The 17,424-nt window shown below is 41.5% G+C and overlaps 1 protein-coding gene and 1 pseudogene across 1 annotated transcript in view; one reads left to right on the forward strand and one right to left on the reverse strand.

The window, feature by feature from the left end:
- The first annotated feature begins 7,357 nt into the window (after positions 1-7,357).
- LOC110595711 lies at positions 7,358-7,768 on the forward strand (annotated as a pseudogene).
- Positions 7,769-12,703: 4,935 nt separating this feature from the next.
- AWAT1 (acyl-CoA wax alcohol acyltransferase 1) overlaps positions 12,704-17,424 on the reverse strand; it is a 5,722-nt gene continuing 1,001 nt past the window's right edge. The window contains exons 2-7 of the mRNA XM_008058814.1: positions 17,071-17,178; positions 16,774-16,844; positions 15,717-15,921; positions 14,884-15,055; positions 13,202-13,401; positions 12,704-13,018 (exon numbers count right to left, since the gene is read on the reverse strand). Of these exons, the coding sequence (XP_008057005.1) occupies positions 12,864-13,018; positions 13,202-13,401; positions 14,884-15,055; positions 15,717-15,921; positions 16,774-16,844; positions 17,071-17,178 (911 nt within the window). The 3' untranslated portion in view covers positions 12,704-12,863. The remainder of the gene's footprint in view (positions 13,019-13,201; positions 13,402-14,883; positions 15,056-15,716; positions 15,922-16,773; positions 16,845-17,070; positions 17,179-17,424) is intronic.

Consider the following 17,424-nt stretch of genomic DNA (forward strand, 5'->3'; position numbering starts at 1 on the left):
GTTGGTAGAGGAATTGAGGTTTTGCTTCCGGAATCTCTATCCTGCTCCATTGATCCATATGCCTGTTCTTGTACCAATAATAGGTTGTTTTGATTCTTGTAGCTTTACAGTAAAGTTTGGAGTCTGGAAGTGTGATATCTCCTGCTTTATTTCTTTTGATGAAGATTGTTTTTCTATTCATGGTCGTTTATGTTTCCATATGAATTTCTGTATTGTCATTTCTAGGTCTGAGAAAAATGATGTTGACTATTCAATGGATATTGCATTGAATCTGTAGATTGCCTATGGGAGAATGGACATCTTAACAATGTTGATTCTTCCTATCCATGAACATGGAATATTTTTCCACTTGTTTGTGTGTTCTTGAATTTCCTTGAGCAGTGTAATGTAGTTTTCATTGTACTTCTCTGGTTAGGAAGATGTCAAGATATTTCTCTTTTTTTGTGACTATTGTGAATGGGATTGTGCTTTTTATTTGGTTCTCTGCCTGTTTGTTGTTGGTGTATAAGAGTGTGACTGTCTTTTGCACATTTATTTTGTACCCTGAGACTTTGCCAAAGTACTTTATCAGTGCAAGGAGGTTTTTGACAGATTCTGTTGGATTTTTGAGGTATAGGATCATGTCATCAGCAAACAGGGATAACTTAACTTCTTCTTTATCTATTTGGATACCCGATTTCCTTCCTTGCCTAAATGCTATTGCTAGGACTTCCAACACAAAGTTGAACAGGAGGGTTGAGAGTGGCAGCCTTGTCTTGCTCCATCTTTCAGGGGAAATGCTTCCAGTTTCTGTTCATTCAGCAATAGGCTGGCTGTGGGTTTATTGTAGATGACGCTAATTATTTTAAGGTATGATCCTTCTATGCCTAGGTGCTCAAGGGTTTTTATCAAGAAGAGATGCTGGATTTTATCAAAGCCTTTTTCAGCATCTAAGATATAATTATATGGTTCCTGTTTTTACATTTGTTAATGTATTTAATTACATTTATGATCTTGTGGATGTTGAACCAACCCCATATCCCAGGATTGAAGCCTACTTGGTCATGGTGAATGATTTTTGAGATGTGTTGTTGGATCTGCTTTGCTAGAATTTTGAGAATTTTTGCATCTATGGTCATTAGGGATATTGGCCTGTAGTCCTCTTTTTTTATTGGATCATTACCCAGTTTGGATATCAGTGTGATGTTAGCTTCATAAAATGCTTTTGGGAGAATTCCATCTTTTTCAATTGCTTGGAATTCTTTCTTTTTTTATTTTATTTTATTTTATTTTTTTTGAGTTGGAGTCTCACTCTGTCACCCAGACTGGAGTGCAGTGGCCGCTCCCGGCCACCGCAGCCTCAACCTACTGGGATCCGGCGATCCTTCCGCCTCAGCCTTCCAAGTAGCCGGAACTACATGCATGCGCTACCACACCCGGGTGATTTTTTGATTTATTGTAGAGATGAGGTCTCACTGCCCAGGCGGGTCTCGAACCCACGGGCTCAGGCAATCCACTCACCTCAGCCTCCCAAAGGCACGGGATTACAGGCTGAGCCACTGAGCCCAGCTGGAATTCTTTCAATAGGATTGGTATCAGCTCCCCCTTGTATGTTTTGTAGAATTCCACTGGAAAACCATCTGGTCCAGGGCTTTTTTTTTTTTTTTTTGTAGATAGTTTTTTTTATGATGGAGTCAATTTCCTGGGTTGTTATTGGTCTATTTAGTATCAATGTCTTCTTGTCTCAACCTTGGGAGATTGTGTGATGTCAGAAAGTTCTCCATTTCATTTAGGTTATCAAATTTGTTTCCATACAGGCATGCATGATAATCTCTGATAATCTTTTATATTTCTTTGGGGTCAGTTGTAATGTGATCTTTTGCATTTCTGATTGTTTTTATTTGAACTTTTTCTCTCTTTTCCTTGGTAAGTCTGGCTAGGTGTCCATCAATCTTGTTTATTCTTTCAAAGAACCAGCTTTTTGTTTTGTTGATTTTTTAAATGATAATTTTTGTCTTCTGTGTCCCATATTTGGGCTTTTACTTTGGTGATCTGAATTCTTCTGCTAAAGTTAGTGTTTTGGTGGTCTTTTCCAACTACCTTAGGTGATTTGTTAGGCTGTTAACTTGTGAGCTTTCCATTTTCTTGATGTGTGTTCATAGAGATAAATTCCCCTCTTAGAACTGTTTTCATGGCATCCCAGAGGTTTTGGTAAGATGTTTCTTCATTTTCATTTGTTTCCAAGAATATTTTAATTTCTGTTTTGATTTCTGTGTTGACCCAGTAATCATTCGGCATCGTGTTGTTTAGTGTCCATGTCTTTGTGGGTTGGCGGAATTTTGTTGGTGTTGATACTTATTTTTATCCCATTATAGTCTGAGAAGGTGCATGGCAATATTTTGATCTTATGAAATTTGTTTATGCTTGATTTATGGCTGAGGATTTGATCAATCTTGGAGTACATTTCATGTGGTGATGAGTAGAATGTATATTTGATAGCTTAAAGATTGCTTTGTCTGCTATTAAGATTGTGACTCCTGCCTTCTTTTGTGATCCATTCACCTGGAAATTCATGTTCCATTCACTAACTTTGAGTCTGTGTGCATGAGTTGAGATGAGTTTCCTGGATGCAGCAAATTATTGGGTCATGTTTTTTTAAATCCAGTTTGCCATTCTGTGTCTTTTCAGTGGTGCATTTAGTCCATTCATGTTCAGGCTGATTATTGAAATGTGCTTGTTTATCCTCGTCATGAGGTTCTTCTAAAGTTTTTTGTTTGTTTTCTTTCAACTTTAGGAATGATGTATGTGTGTGTTTTCAAGTTTGCATTTGCAATGCCTTCTCTGTTGATGCTGTGTTCTCCTGTTCTCTTGGGAAGTACATGGTCATTCTTCTTTTTTTTCTTCTTCTGTGCTTAATATGTTTTAAAGCTTCTCCTGTAGAGTGAGTCTGAAAGCTGCATAGTCTCTTAGGGATTGAATGTCTGGGAAGAATTTTAATTCTCCATCACTGATGAAGCTGAGTTTGGCTGGGTAGGAAATTCTTGGTTGAAACTGTTTATCTTTGAGGACTTTGAATATTGAATTCCAGACCCTTCTGCTTGTAGTGTTTCTGCTGATAGGTCTGCTGCTATTTTGATTGGTTTTCCCCAGTAGGTAGTCTGAAATTTCTTGCTGTCTTTAGGATTTTTTCTTTTGGACCTACTTTGTGTAAGTGAATTACTATGTGTCTAGGGGCTGGTCTTCTCATGTGATACCTTGCAGGGGTTCTCTGTATCTCTTGTGTTTGGATGGTCATATCTCTGGTGAGATGGGGAAAGTTTTCTTGGATAACCTCCTAGAATACTTGCTCCAAGGTGTTCTTCCTTTACCTTTTTTATTCTGGGATACCAATCAGGCATAGGTTTGTCTTCTTGATATAATTGCACATCTCTTGGAGACTTTGTTCTTTCTTTCTGAGTTTCCTTTCTATGTTTTATACAGATCAGGTTAATTCCATGTTTTGGTCCTCAAGTTTTGACATTATTTCTTCAGCTTGATTAATTCTGCTTTCTATGCTTATATTGTTGTTTATTTCCATAATGAATTTTTTTATGGTCAAAATCTCTGTTACAAGTTACTTCAGTATTGCATCTTATCTTTCTTGAGTCTTACTCACTCTTTCCATCTATTCCTTTATCTCTGCTGTATTCTGAGGCCAGTCATTGGTGATTTCCATTGTTTGGGCTCTGAGGTCTGATTTTTCAGGCATTTTCTCTTTGTTACACTGGGAATTACCTGTGCTCTTCCATTGATTTTTCCTCATTTGTGACAGATCTTTTTCTTTTCTCTTTAGTTCTGTTATTCAGTGGCAGTGGGAGGAGCTTTGGCTTCTGATGCTTGCTTGGCCCTTTATTTTTTCTTGAACAGAGCTCTGAATGTGTTCTGTTTTGAAACAGGGCTGAGAGTGGGAAGCTTTACTGTCTCTTGTAGTTTTGAGAGTTGAATAAGGTGGAGAATGGGGAGTTAGGATTTAGAAACTACTTGCAAATCACAATGAGTGTGATATGGATTCCCTGAGACCCACTCCCCACCACCACTCTATATGATGATGCAATGAGTATGTGTGTGTACCCCCTGAGTCCAAGGTACAGTAACAGCAATGAGAAGAACAGAGAAAACGAGAATGAAATAAGATGGACAGAAAACCCCACAGAAAACCAAAAGCAGAAACCGAAGCAAAAAATAATTAAATACACACACATACACACAAGCCTAAACCAAAACAAACTGAAAAAAAAACCAAAGTACAACAAACAAAAATTTAAAAAAGAAAAAATCAGAAAACCAAACACATACACACACACACGCCCAACATAAAATGGAAAAAAGAAAATAAAAAAGGAATTCAAACTGAATCCTCACACACACATTCACACATACATTAAACTAGAAAAAGAGAAGAACAACAACAACAAAAAAGCAAAAATACTGAAAGATGAACACTCAATCATTCAAATATACACATAAACAGAAAACAAAAAATGAAAGAAGAAAGAAAGAAAAAAGAAGAGATAAAAAGAGAAAAAGAAAAAAAGGTGGAGGGGAATCCAGATTGAGCCCTCACATACATATTCATGCACAAAGGAAAAAGGAAAAAAAACTACACAAACAAACAAACACAAAAAACAAAAAACAGCCAGGTTCGGTGGCTCAGCCTATAATCCCGCGCCTTTGGGAGGCTGAGGTGAGTGGATTTCCTGAGCCCGTGGGTTCGAGACCCACCTGGGCAGCGAGACCTCATCTCTACAATAAATCAAAAAATCAGCCGGGTGTGGTAGTGCATGCCTGTAATTCTGGCTATTTGGAAGGCTGAGGCGGAAGGATCGCCAGAGCCCAGTAGGTTGAGGCTGTGGTGGCCGGGAGCGGCCACTGCACTCCAGTCTGGGGGACAGAGTAAGACTCCAACTCAAAAAAAAAAACACCAAAAAAACAAAACAAAACAGAAAACAACCTGTCCTCTTGTGGCAGGTCCTATAATTGTTCCCCTCCACTGCTCACAGGTAAGCCCTTCTGCTGTCTCCTGCAGAGCTGCAGCTTCATTTACAATCTTCCCAGTGTCTGCCTGGGGAAGGAGGAGGAGGCCGTGGGGGTGGGTGGGGCTTCAGTCCTCTCCCACTCTTGTATGGTCTGAGGGATCCCCTCCAGTGGGTAGGTGCGAGTTTGTCTCTTCCCCAAGTACAGGCAGGCAGGGGGCACCCCAGCCAGGCTTATCCTGGAGTAGAGTCCTCCTATCACGGCTGACATCCAAACTCTGCCTGGGTTCGGCCCTCTCAGATGAGCCCCAGCCATGTGGGTCTGACATTCAGAGGATCACTGGGGAGGAGGGAATTGCGTCAGCTCTGGACTCACCACTGATCTCTTTGACGGTCTTCCTCATCCTTTTCTGGTTACCCCTTTGTCCCACAGCTGAATCAGGGTAGGGAGTAGGGCATCTGGGACTCAGCACTCGTCCCGCCTCTCTGGAATTTTTGCTTTCAGGATATTCCCTCTGGGTCATGATCAACCCCTGAGTAGTTAACCTGCTATCACAGAGATCAGGTTTATTGGTCTGTGGTGAGCAATCTGGAGCACTTCCCTGCCCAGTTTTCAAGATGGTGGCAGTGTGCCTGTTTCTTCTTCTCTAGTGGGATTCTGCCTCTGGCCTCTCTTGCTGTGCTCCCTCTGCAGCCCTTCCTGCTAGTGTCCTGTCAGGTTCTGCAATGGTGAGGCAGAGCCTGGAGTCGATGGTCACTCCCAGGAGCTTCTTCCTGGGAAGGGTTTTGCTGATTTTTAAAAAATGGTGTGGCTGGGCTCAGTGGCCTATAATCCCATCACTTTGGGAGCCCAAGGAGAGTGGATTGCCTGAGCCCACAGGTTCAAGACCAGCCCAGGCAACTTGGCGAGACCTCATCTCTACAATAAATAAAAAATTAGCCAGGTGCTGTAGCACATACCTGTAGTTCTGGCTCCTTGGAAGGCTGAGGTGGAAGGATCACTGGAGCCAGGCAGTTTGTCATTGGGGTGGCTGTGAGTGTGCCACTGCACTCCAGCCTGGGTGATGGAGTGAGACTCCAACTCAAAAAAGAAAAAGAAAAAATGGTGCTCAGCTTCTGCACCCCGGGCAGCGCTAGGGTCCAAGAAGAGTGGCTGCAGCACCAGCCGCTTCACCAGGAGAGTTCTGGCCACTTGCTCCCGAGTCTCCACTCAGTCAGCCACTCACATACTCACTCATTCACAGACACATATGAAAAATTTTCCATACACTCTCTCACTTACACTGCGACTCCCACAGTCTGACTTGCTACGCTGTCATCTTCCCAGAAGCACCCTGCCCACTTTTTAATAGGGCTGTTGTTTTTTTCTTTTTGGCACATCTGAGTTCCTTGTAGATACTAGATGTTAGACCTTTGTCAGATATACAATTGGCAAATATGTTTTTCCCATTCTGTTGGCTGTCTCCTCACTCTCTTAATGGTTTCTTTTGCTTTGCAGAAGCTTTTCAATTTTATGAAGTTCTATTTTTCTATCTTATCTCTTATGGCATTGACATTTGGGGTTTTGATCAGGAATTGGTTGCCAGTTCCAATTACCCTAAGGGTGCCTCCTGCATTTTCTAAGTTTCTTAAATTTTGAGGTTTTACGTTTAGGTCTTTGATCCATTTAGAGCTGATTTTTGTGTATGGTGATAGGTAGGGGTCTTGATTTAATCAGTCAGTTTTCCAAGAACCATTTACTGAATAAGTTCTCCTCTCCCCAGTGGTTGTTAGTGGAGGCTTTGTCGAAGATGAGTTGGTTGAAGAATTGAGGTTTTGCTTCTGGAATCTCTATCTTATTTCATTGGTCTATATTCCTGTTCTTGTGCTAATACCAGGCTGTTTTGATCATTGTAGCTTTATAATAAAGTTTAAAGTCTAGAAGTGTGATACCTCCCACTTTGGTTGTTTTGTTTGTTTGTTTGTTTGTTTTTGCTGAGGATTGTTTTGGCTATTCATGGTCATTTATGTTTCCATATGAATTTCTGTATTGTCATTGTTAAGATGTCCATCCTACCTACGGCAATCTACAGATTTAATGCAATACCCATTAAATTACCAGCATCATTTTTCTCTGACCTGGAAATGACAATATAGAAGTTCATATGGAAACATAAATGACAATACAGAAGTTATTTATTCTAAGTGTACCGTGTTGTATCCTGTGACTATAGTATGTAGAATTTCTGCCTTTAACAATATCATTTGGGGTTGTACCAGCACTGGTACATAGGCATGGACTGGAGTTTCCTTGGGATTAAAGAGTGGGATATACAGCTTCTGAGTAGGATCCTCTGTAGCACCAGTGATGAAAGAGATAATTAAATATGGGTGATGTTGAGAAAGGCTAGAAGATTTTTGTTCAGAAGTATGCTTAATGCCACACCGTGGAAAAGGGAGGCAAGCTCAAGACTGAGCCAAATCTCCATGGTCTCTTTGGGCAGAAGACAGGTCAGGCCACTGGATTCTCTTACACAGACACCAATAAGAAGAAAGGCATCAGTCAAGGAGAAGATTCGTTGATGGAGTATTTGGAGAATCCCAAGAAATGCATCCCTGAAAAAAAGATGATCTTCACCGACATTAAGAAGGCAGAAAGGGCAGACTTTATAGCTTATCTCAAAAAGGTTACTAGTGAGTAATAATTGGCCACTGCCTTATTTATTACAAAACAGAAATGTCTCATGACTTTTTAATATGTACCATAATTTAATTGATCTCATACACTGGAATTCATATCATGAGTGGCTGACAGAATGTTTTTGTTGGACATTCTTGATTTAACTAAGACGGGCTTGTGGCTAAGTGAATAAGATCAGTTTTTTTGAATTTTATGGTAATTCCAAGTTAGTATTAATAAATGCTATCACTGTTTTCCCCTTCTAAAGATAAGATTGGACTTGATTAGTAATGTTCAATTTTTCACAAAGATGGTGAATGCCATCTAAAAATCTCTTGGAGACTGGTTTTTTATTTCAGTTTATATAACTGGATATATGAATATATTTAGATACTGGGGAAGTTCCTTCACTGTCTCAGAACCAAGCAAGACTCACCTATTTTGTGTTCTTTGGCCTCTTCAAGGCAAGGACTGAAGATAAAGTAGTAATGTCTACTTTATATTTTTAATCTTAACTATGCCAATCTAATTAGAATTCTCTGTATCTAAAAATGCTGACATTTACTTATTAAAAGATATTTTAGTGAGGTTTATGTGTAATGCCAAATAAAGAATATTTAATGCTTACAAAAAATCTTATTTGGTCAGATGTAGTGGCTCATGCTTGTAATCCCCGCACTTTGAGAAGCTGTGGTGGGAGAATTGCTTGAGTCCAGGAGTTCGAGACCAATCTGGACAACATAATGAGACACTGTCTCTACAAAAAATTTATAAGTAAATAAAAAAATTATTTAATAGCAGCACTTTTACTTTACAATACATAAATAATAGTTGTGAATGATTAATGTACACTCATAAAGAAAGTGTAATTCCCTGTCCTGCTCACTAAGTTCTTAGTATTTGACAGCCTTGTCTACATTATATATTTTATTATCCAGCTGCATACTTTTCAGCCTTATCTCCAATCACTCCCTATCAAAAGGCTATGGAAGAATTAAGGAAAGGGTAAGTCATTCTGTCTGGCGAAGATTTCCATTCTGCCTGGAGAAGATATTTGATGTGGGCTTAACAGGAGAATAGACTTTACCACGTAGAGAGAACATAAACAAAGGCAAAGAGATGTGAAAATGTTCAAAAACCATGATGTTGTCCAATATACTACTTTGGATCATGATAGGAAGCAATTGGAGATAAGATCAAAAAGATTAAAGGGGCCAGAGTGTGAAGGACCTCTGTGGGACAGCCCTCTGGACATCACTCAAGTACTCTGCTCATTTTCTGCCTCTGCTGTTACTTCAGACAGATTCCTGGCCATTTGGTCTGCTAGGGGTCACCATCTTGGCCACTCTGGAAATGTTCTTTCCCTGCCCCACATACCATGGCTAAGTCCTACTGATTAATTGATGATTATCATTTACGAAGTCACTGTGGCATCCAGAATATGGAGCAGTTGATTAGAGTGTTAGTATTAGTTGCTTAGGGTATCTCAAAAAATATTCGGAGAGGAGAACCTATTCAGTAAATGGTGCTGGGAAAACTGGCTGACCACATGCAGAAGATTGAAACAGGACCCCTATCTATCCCCATGCACAAAGGTTAACTCCAAATGGATCAGAGACCTAAATGTAAAACCTCAAACCATAAGAACCTTAGAAAAGGAAGGAAATACCCTCATGGAAATTGGAACTGGCATCCAATTCCTGTACAAAACCCGAAACCCACAGGTTATAAGAGAGAAGATAGACAAGTGGGACCTTATTAAACTGACAAGCTTCTGCAAAGCTAAAGAAACCATCAAGAGAGCAGGGAGACAGCCTACAGACTGGGAAAAAGTATTTGCCAACTCTAGGTCTGACAAAGGCTTAACATCCTGGATCTACAAGGAACTGAAACGTACTGAAAAGAAGAAAACAAACAACTCCATTATAAAATGGGCAAAAGATATGAACAGACACTTCACAAAAGAAGACATCCGAGCAGCCAACAAACACATGAAGAAATGCTCAACCTCACTAATCATCAGGGAGATGCAAATCAAAACCACACTGAGATACCACCTAACTCCAGTCAGAATGGCAATTATCAACAGCTCAAAAAATAACAGCTGCTGGAGAGGGTGTGGTGAAAAGGGAACACTTCTACACTGTTGGTGGGAGTGTAAACTAGTGCAACCTCTGTGGAAAGCAGTGTGGCGATTCCTAAAAGCTCTAAAAATCGACCTTCCATATGACCCCGCAATCCCCCTACTGGGAATATACCCTGAAGAACACAAATCACTCTATAAAAAAGATACCTGCACACGTATGTTTATTGCAGCGTTGTTCACAATAGCAAGAACCTGGAAACAACCAGGCTGCCCATCAAAAAAGGACTGGATTTTAAAAATGTGGTACATATGCATGATGGAACACTACGCAGCCATAAAAAAGAACAAAATCATGAATTTCGCAGCAACCTGGATGGAACTAGAGTCTATTATACTGAATGACCTCTCACAGAAACAAAGATCCGAGTATCACATGTTCTCACTCATATAATGGACCTTGAACATCCAATGCAATACTATACGAAAATGACTGACGGTACTGGGAAACTATGGGGGGGAGGGGGATGGGATTAACAGTAGCAAATATCTGTCTGGGGGTGGGAAAACACCTCTTATCAACAGGGTGCCTGAATGAAACGTAATTGTACACCTAACCCTTAACTGTACCCCACAAAACCATAATAAAAAATATTGATTAATAATTAAAAAAATATTTGGAGAGAGGCGGGGGGAGGAAGAGGGAGAAGGAGAGATTGCATTGTGGAGGAAAGGGTAAGGGTTGGGAGAAAAGATATGGGTGGTGAATTTTTGAGGAGGAGAAAGTGGCTGATGCTAATAAGAAAGTAAAAGTTTAAACTGCCATACCTCTGTTCTTTTACTCTTCCAGGGAGTCATGGCTATGAAACACAGAAAGCCTTGTTGTCACGTGTGCCCTTGAGACTTTTCTGGAAAACTCTGCTCTCATTTCCCCTTCCTAGAAGAAACAACCAAAACAGATAGGAACAATTCAAATCAATTCCCCGTTTATTCAATTACCTTCTGATCACCCGCTAGAAGGTTTCAATCCACCCTAGGAGTCTAGCTTCTACAAAGGCTTCGTCCAATCTGATAGGCTCCCAAATCAAATCAGCTACCTTCCCTACATTGCCAGAAGCCTTCTCTGCCATACTAAGGAATTTGAACTTAGAATTTCCAAGACTGTATTCAGAGGTGCTCTAAATGTTTCATGAGGTATTCATAGGTGTTAGTTAAAGTAAGAGTTTCAATGTCAGATAAGTTTGGGAAATGCTAAATACTCCCTTTTTGAAAATCACAATGCCATTAGTGTACTAAAGACTCTGAAAATACTTCAATAAATACATCTGTCTAAATTTGCTTAATCCAGAATCTCCCACTCTTATTTTACCACAGGATCATTTTTTCAAAGTATAATATTTGTTAATATCTAAGGAACATTAGTGATACCTAGAATACAATTTAGGATATTCTGATAGAGGCATTGTAGGAACAATAAAGGATTTTAAGCAGGGGAGAGACAAGTCAGATTTAAGCTTTAGCAAGATTGCCCTGGAAGTAGTATTAAGGATGGGTTAATTAGACTTTTCTAGAGGGAGTGGAAATAGTCTAGGGATGTTGATGAGGGCTGTGGCTAGGTTGTGACAGTGAAGAAGGAGAGAAGGGGACAGATTGGATTAATATTAAGATGGTAAAATTGATAAGACTTGTTGATAAGATATGAGGAAGATGATTTACCTAGCACTGGGTATGTTGAGATTGAGGAGCATGGCAGATTGGTAAATTAGATATATTGGGCTATCGCTTATTAGAAAAATCTGAGTGAAAATAGATATTTCAGACCTGAAACAATGTAAAGAGGATAGGACATCATCAAGCTCCAATATTTTAAAGGGTTAAGCAAAGGGAAAAAAGGCTAGTAGTCTAAATGGTTTAATGACTTCTGGTCATTTGTTGTGTTTTTAAGTGTGCCTCATTGATTGCCTTGTGAAGGAAGAGACATCTATGTCTTTATTTACACTTTTAAAATTCTCAGAATACAGCTTTAAGAAAAAGTTAAAAAATAATTTAGTAAGGATTTAAAACATAGATAATAAACGTATTCCCTGCAATAGGCTATCAGGACGGTTGTGAGCACCTTGGGACTATGAAGTTAGAGAATCATTATGAGAGCAAGGTGACCAATGGGAAATGACTATGCCAACTGAGAAATGATGCTGAGTAAGATACCTTTTATCTATCCTAAATTAAGCATGCTTGTCAGTGGTGTGAGCATGACATGTTTTGGGGACAGCAGATTATCACACAAAAACATGAATGTTTATAGCAGCATTATTCATAATAGCTAAAAAGTGGAAACAATCCAAATGTCTATCACTGGTGAATGGATAAACAAAATGTCATTTAATTATACAATGGAGTATTATTCAGACATAAAAAGGAAGGAAACACTTATATATGCTACAACATGGATGAACCTTGAAAACATTATGTTAAGAGAAAGAAGCCAGGCACAAAAGACCACATATTATATTATTCCATTTATATGAAGCGCCCAAAATTGGCAAATCCACAGAGACAGAAAATAGATTAGTGGTTGCTCAGGGACAAGGGAAGAAGGGAAAATGTGCAGTGACTGTTAATGTGTACTCAGTTTCTTTTTGGGGTGCTGAAAAGCATTCTAAAATAGGTAGTGATGGGGTGTACAACTTTATGAATATACTAAACACTACTGAACTTTATACTTTAAACAGGTTAAATTTATGTTATGCAAATTATATCTCAATTTTAAAATTGTATTAAGACTGAAAACAAAGCTAAACTAAAATGGGACGATGGCTGCCTGGCCATCACTTGAGTCCTTCAGGACCTGGGGTTTCAGGCTCAGAGAGGAAAGCCCCAGGGCAGGGAGCAGTGCATGAGGGGCCTCAGGATGTTCCCCTTTAAGGAACGACTGAAGAGAGCTCCTCGAGGAGAACTCCTGCAAGGGCTCTGTGTCAAGGAGGCAAGGCAGGAATTCCTAGTGCCCTCCTCTGCCACACACAGCCTCCCTCATTTCCCTTTCTCTCTCAGGCCTGTCTTTGGTTAGTGGCAGGTGAGTCTCCTCTCCAAGTCAGGCACTCTTGTGCTCTTGGGCACACAGTCTCTTCAATCACAGGAAAAGCAGCTTTTGGGTCTCTGAGCAGCCATACTGGGTCTTATGCTGGTCAAACAGTTTGTGCAGGGTTTCCATATAAATCGCATGGTATTTGTCCACCTCTTCCTGGCTTGGTTTTTCAATTTTGGGCAGTGGCAGAGGCTCCCCAACTGCCAAGAGAGATGGGAAAAGAGAAGGGAAAAGTGTTAGAATCTTTTCTTTAACCTTCTCTTTCCTCTCACATTCCAAGTCAGCTCCCAGCTTCTCCTCTGCTGTCCTCTTCTTTGGTGGGGGCAGCTGAGGTTGAGGTTGAGAAAGCTGAGGTGGCATTTGGGACTGATAGCAGCACTCACCCACGGTAACAATAGGCCGGGAGTATGGCAGGAGCCCAATGGAGTCTTGGCAGAAGCCTCGTCCATAGAAGACACAAAAGTAGAAACCGAAGACACGGCGGAAGAAGTTCTGAAACTTGTGCATCCTGCTGTCCTTATGGAACAATACTTGATCATACACCTCAGTTTCTCCAAAAGTGAAGGTGGGGACCAGATGAGCCCTGTAGGAAAACTCTGATTTATTTTGGAAAATATATGACTCACCCTGGAACAACATCTGTTAGCTTGCCAGGCCTCCACATATTCTGATAAAATACTGGTGGCCTTTCTTCCTGTACTAAAGAGGGCTCCTCTGTTCGATGTCTCATCCTGAAATTTTCAAGGCCTATGAGAGTGCTGTCTCTGGGTCAGGATTACAAGGACAAGATATGTGGGTGCAGGGAGGGAAGAGGAGTTGGGCAGAGAGCCCCAGAGTCTCGCATCATGGAAAGCTTCCAAGAGGTGTCAAAGGAGAAGACTGTCTGACTCTGTTTCTATTAGTAAAAAGCACAGAGTAGATGATGATAATTTTGCATAGATACACATATTGTATATGATATGCCCCTCACCCAAGGGGGTGACACATAAGTTATTATGTCCTTGGGTCATGGGATTAGAGCAGAGAAAAGTTGTTTCCCTTCCATAGACCACGAGAATCCACCCTGATCACTGCCCTACGTAAAGCCAGGCTCCTTAAGTTCCTTGAGTGAGAGAAAAGAGAGCACAGTCTCCTTATACAAATCTTTGTGAGTTGTCAATAATAATTTCTCAGCACTTTGACATATGTAGCCTTATGGGTTCCCCACAGCAAAGACAGTGGAGAGCACAGTGGGGGATGCAAGAAGCCCAGATTCAGAAAGGGAAGGTCACAGTCAGTGAGTAAGTGGCAGGACCTGGATTAAGACCCAAGACTCTTTTACACAGCTCAGAGAGCTCTTTCCTACATTATGCTTAGGACTCTCAGGCAAAATTCTTAGAAGAAATACTTCCCTCTTCTCTAAATCTGCAATGGGACAATTGTCCCTGTGTTCAGAGAACTGACCTGCTGATCTGATGAAGCACCCCATAGCTCTAGCATTGGGCTCCTGCTCTTCACCCATAAGTCAGGGTGGCTAACAATTATTGATTGCTTACTGTGTGCCAAGGACATAAGTATTTTGTGTAGATGAATTCATTTAAAGTCCACAGTCACCCTATGGAGTAGGTAGAATTATTAGTAGCTACACTACGAAGATGAAAAACACCAAGGCTCAGAATGGTTAAGTGACCTGTCCCAGAGTGCACAGAGTCACACACAGAGCCTAGATTTTAAATCAGGTTCCTGACTCCAGATCCTGAATGCACACTCATTACTGGACTGCATGTTGAACTTACCACTAACAGACAGGTGTAGATATTAGTACTGATAGAGATAATGTGGGCATCATCTATATGCCAGGGCAGCCCTAGCCCAATCTCCCTTGATATTGAGCCCAGATTTATGGTTTTGCTTCCTGAGAACTGGTCCAGCTAGCTTAGAAGGAGTGGATGACCTAAACCTTTAAAAACATCTATGCCCATCTTCCCTACTCAGTAGTAAGTTCCTTAAAAGCAAGGCTTGTATGTGACTCATCCTGGCATCACCTACAGGGTTATACTGTTCCCCATCTGGGGGAAACACCTACCCATGCTGGAGAGCCGTGCGCACAAACCCCTTGCGCTTCTGGAGGATGAGGGTGGTGGTGTTGGGCACACTTTGCAGGGCCTCGCCCACACCTCCCACTACAATGCCCACAAGGTTGCCAGTGCCATGGCTCAGCAGGTAGTTGATGGCTGGCTGGCTCACAGAGCACACACCTGAAGAGGAGGAAAATCAAGGAGCAAAATTGTCAAGAGAGGAGAAAATGCTTAAGATCGAACACGCTTGTTCTGCTCTTCACTAGCTTGTTTGTACACCTTCTGTTTCCATGGGCCCCAGGAGGAGAGGCTCAATAAGATGGGCAAAAGAGCATGGAAGGAGAAGGCTGTGGATAAAAGAGCTCAGTTCACATTGATGCAACATCCCTATTTTGCAGTAGGTACTGAGTTGAAACTACATTGGGAAGGCTTTTAGTGAGATAATCAGAAGGACTTCCTGAATCTCAGCTATAATTCTACCCTTTCTTTTTGCATTAATAGCAGCAGCTGTTAATTATTGAGCACATGCTCTGTGGCAGATATTATGTTGAATGCTTTACTTGCATTATCTCATTTAGTCATCACACCATGTCTAAGGTCAGACTGTTATAATCAGCACCACTTTACAAGTGACTAAACTAAAGCTAGTTTGCCCACGATCACACAGAAAGTGGCAGAGCCAGGATTCAAACCCAGGCAGTTTAGCTTCAGAATGTATGCTTTTGACTACTATGTTTTGTTGACATGAGTTGGGAGGTGGGGAGAGAGGATAGGGATTAGAAGAGTGCATTTCTAAGCACAGAAATGAACCAGAAACTCCGGTAAGTATGATCCGAAGCACCTTTGGCCATGAGGTATTCTCTAACAAGCGGTATCTTGAAGAACCAGGACAGCGTGGCCAAGTGAGGAGTGATGCCTGGAAAAGTCTTTGAGAAACCTGTGGCCTCAGTGCAGAAGTTGCAGAAGGCACCAAAGGTCAGGAGGCCGTGCGGGTGAACGCCCATGATGTAGTTGTGCTCCGGTGACAGGTCTTTAATCTTCAGAATCTGTAGCCATAGAGAGAAATGCCAGAGGTGGTGGAATGAACTCACACTGGAAACAAGGGATTAGGTTGCTCCATAAAGCAGAGCTTTCTGACAGATGACCATGAATGCGCTTCTGGGGATTCAGCCTTTGGACAGCAAGGTAGAATCTGGGGCAGCTAGAATTGTCAGGCCTCTTGCCTATGGCTGCAAGAAGTCTTAGCCATCTATGTCAGTGCGCTTTATGCAAGTTACCATTTTTCTATGAGAGTTGTTATGTGAAGAAGATCAGGAATCTCTGCTCTGAAAATCGGAGCAGTGTTTGCTGTCTGCCCCAGAGAGTGCCCTGAGGATCAGCATAGTAGTACATTTCTGGAAGCTCTTCCTGGTGTTGTTTTCCCCCAGCCACCTTCCTGTGCCTGCCTAAGTAATTTTCATTGAACTTGAAAAAGTCTGCTTAGGTATCACCTTGGTCTGTGAAGCCTTTCCTTATCCCTCACCTGAATTACTTTTGTACCTTGTACCAAAATATAATTATAGACTTGTCTGTCCTCTTCATTAGATATGAGCTCCTTGATGGCAAAGAATCACATCCTATTCACTTCTCTGTACTTCTAACATATGGTTTAGAACAGACTTTCAGTTCATGGTTATTAAACTGAACTGAAGTGCATTTGGCTTCTGCCTGTGTCATCTGACAGGTGAGGTCAACAGTGCCCAAAGCATCCTAGCAGAGTATAGAGATCTCAGTAGAAATGTTGGGTCCTGAAGTGTATCTAACCTGGACTAAGACTTCTCTGGGATGCTTATCTTCCATTTGGTATAAATGTCTAGTATTTAGGTAACTGTGAGAGACACTGAGAAAGAGACACTTACCGTAATAGGGAAATAGTCTCTGATGTGGGTCCAGACATGCCAGTTCCTTACCCAAGCTGAACGCCTGCCACCTGAGACAAAAGTACCAGTAGGGAATGATGTCTGTGTGGGCCACTCCATACCTCCCACTGACCCAGGGCTTCCCTAGCAGCATGGACCATGGCTCTTCTAGAAAGGATGGTCCTGTCTGTTCCAGCTCCTGTGGCTCGAGCACTTGGATGAGAAGCCTGTGGTGTGGTAAGTGGGACTCCCTGGTTGCAGGTGGAACATTCTTCTTTCTAGGTTCATGAGTCTTACCTTGCTCTGGGGTCTTCCAGTCCAGGAACAACCAGGCAAAGTAAAGTGCTGGTAGTGGCCACAAGCTTGTAAACAGCAGGCAAATGAACAATGGCTGTAAGATCCAAACTAACGAGGGATCCAGTCAGATCAAATTTGTGCTATCAGCAGAACTTGGCCATGTCCAGTCTCATTACCAGCCCTCCATACTACCCAAGCCTCTGGTCCTGGCCTTCAACACAACTCAGGTCCTGTCCATTCATAATTCATGTCCACTTGTCCTTCAAAACTTTCCTGTTGCCGGGCTCGGTGGCTCAGCCTGTAATCCCGTGCTTTGGGAGGCTGAGGTGAGTGGATTGCCTGAGCCTGCGGGTT

The sequence above is a fragment of the Carlito syrichta genome, unplaced genomic scaffold (genome assembly GCF_000164805.1).
Source record: "Carlito syrichta isolate Samal-C Ts95f unplaced genomic scaffold, Tarsius_syrichta-2.0.1 Scaffold303638, whole genome shotgun sequence".
Taxonomy (NCBI): domain Eukaryota; kingdom Metazoa; phylum Chordata; class Mammalia; order Primates; family Tarsiidae; genus Carlito; species Carlito syrichta.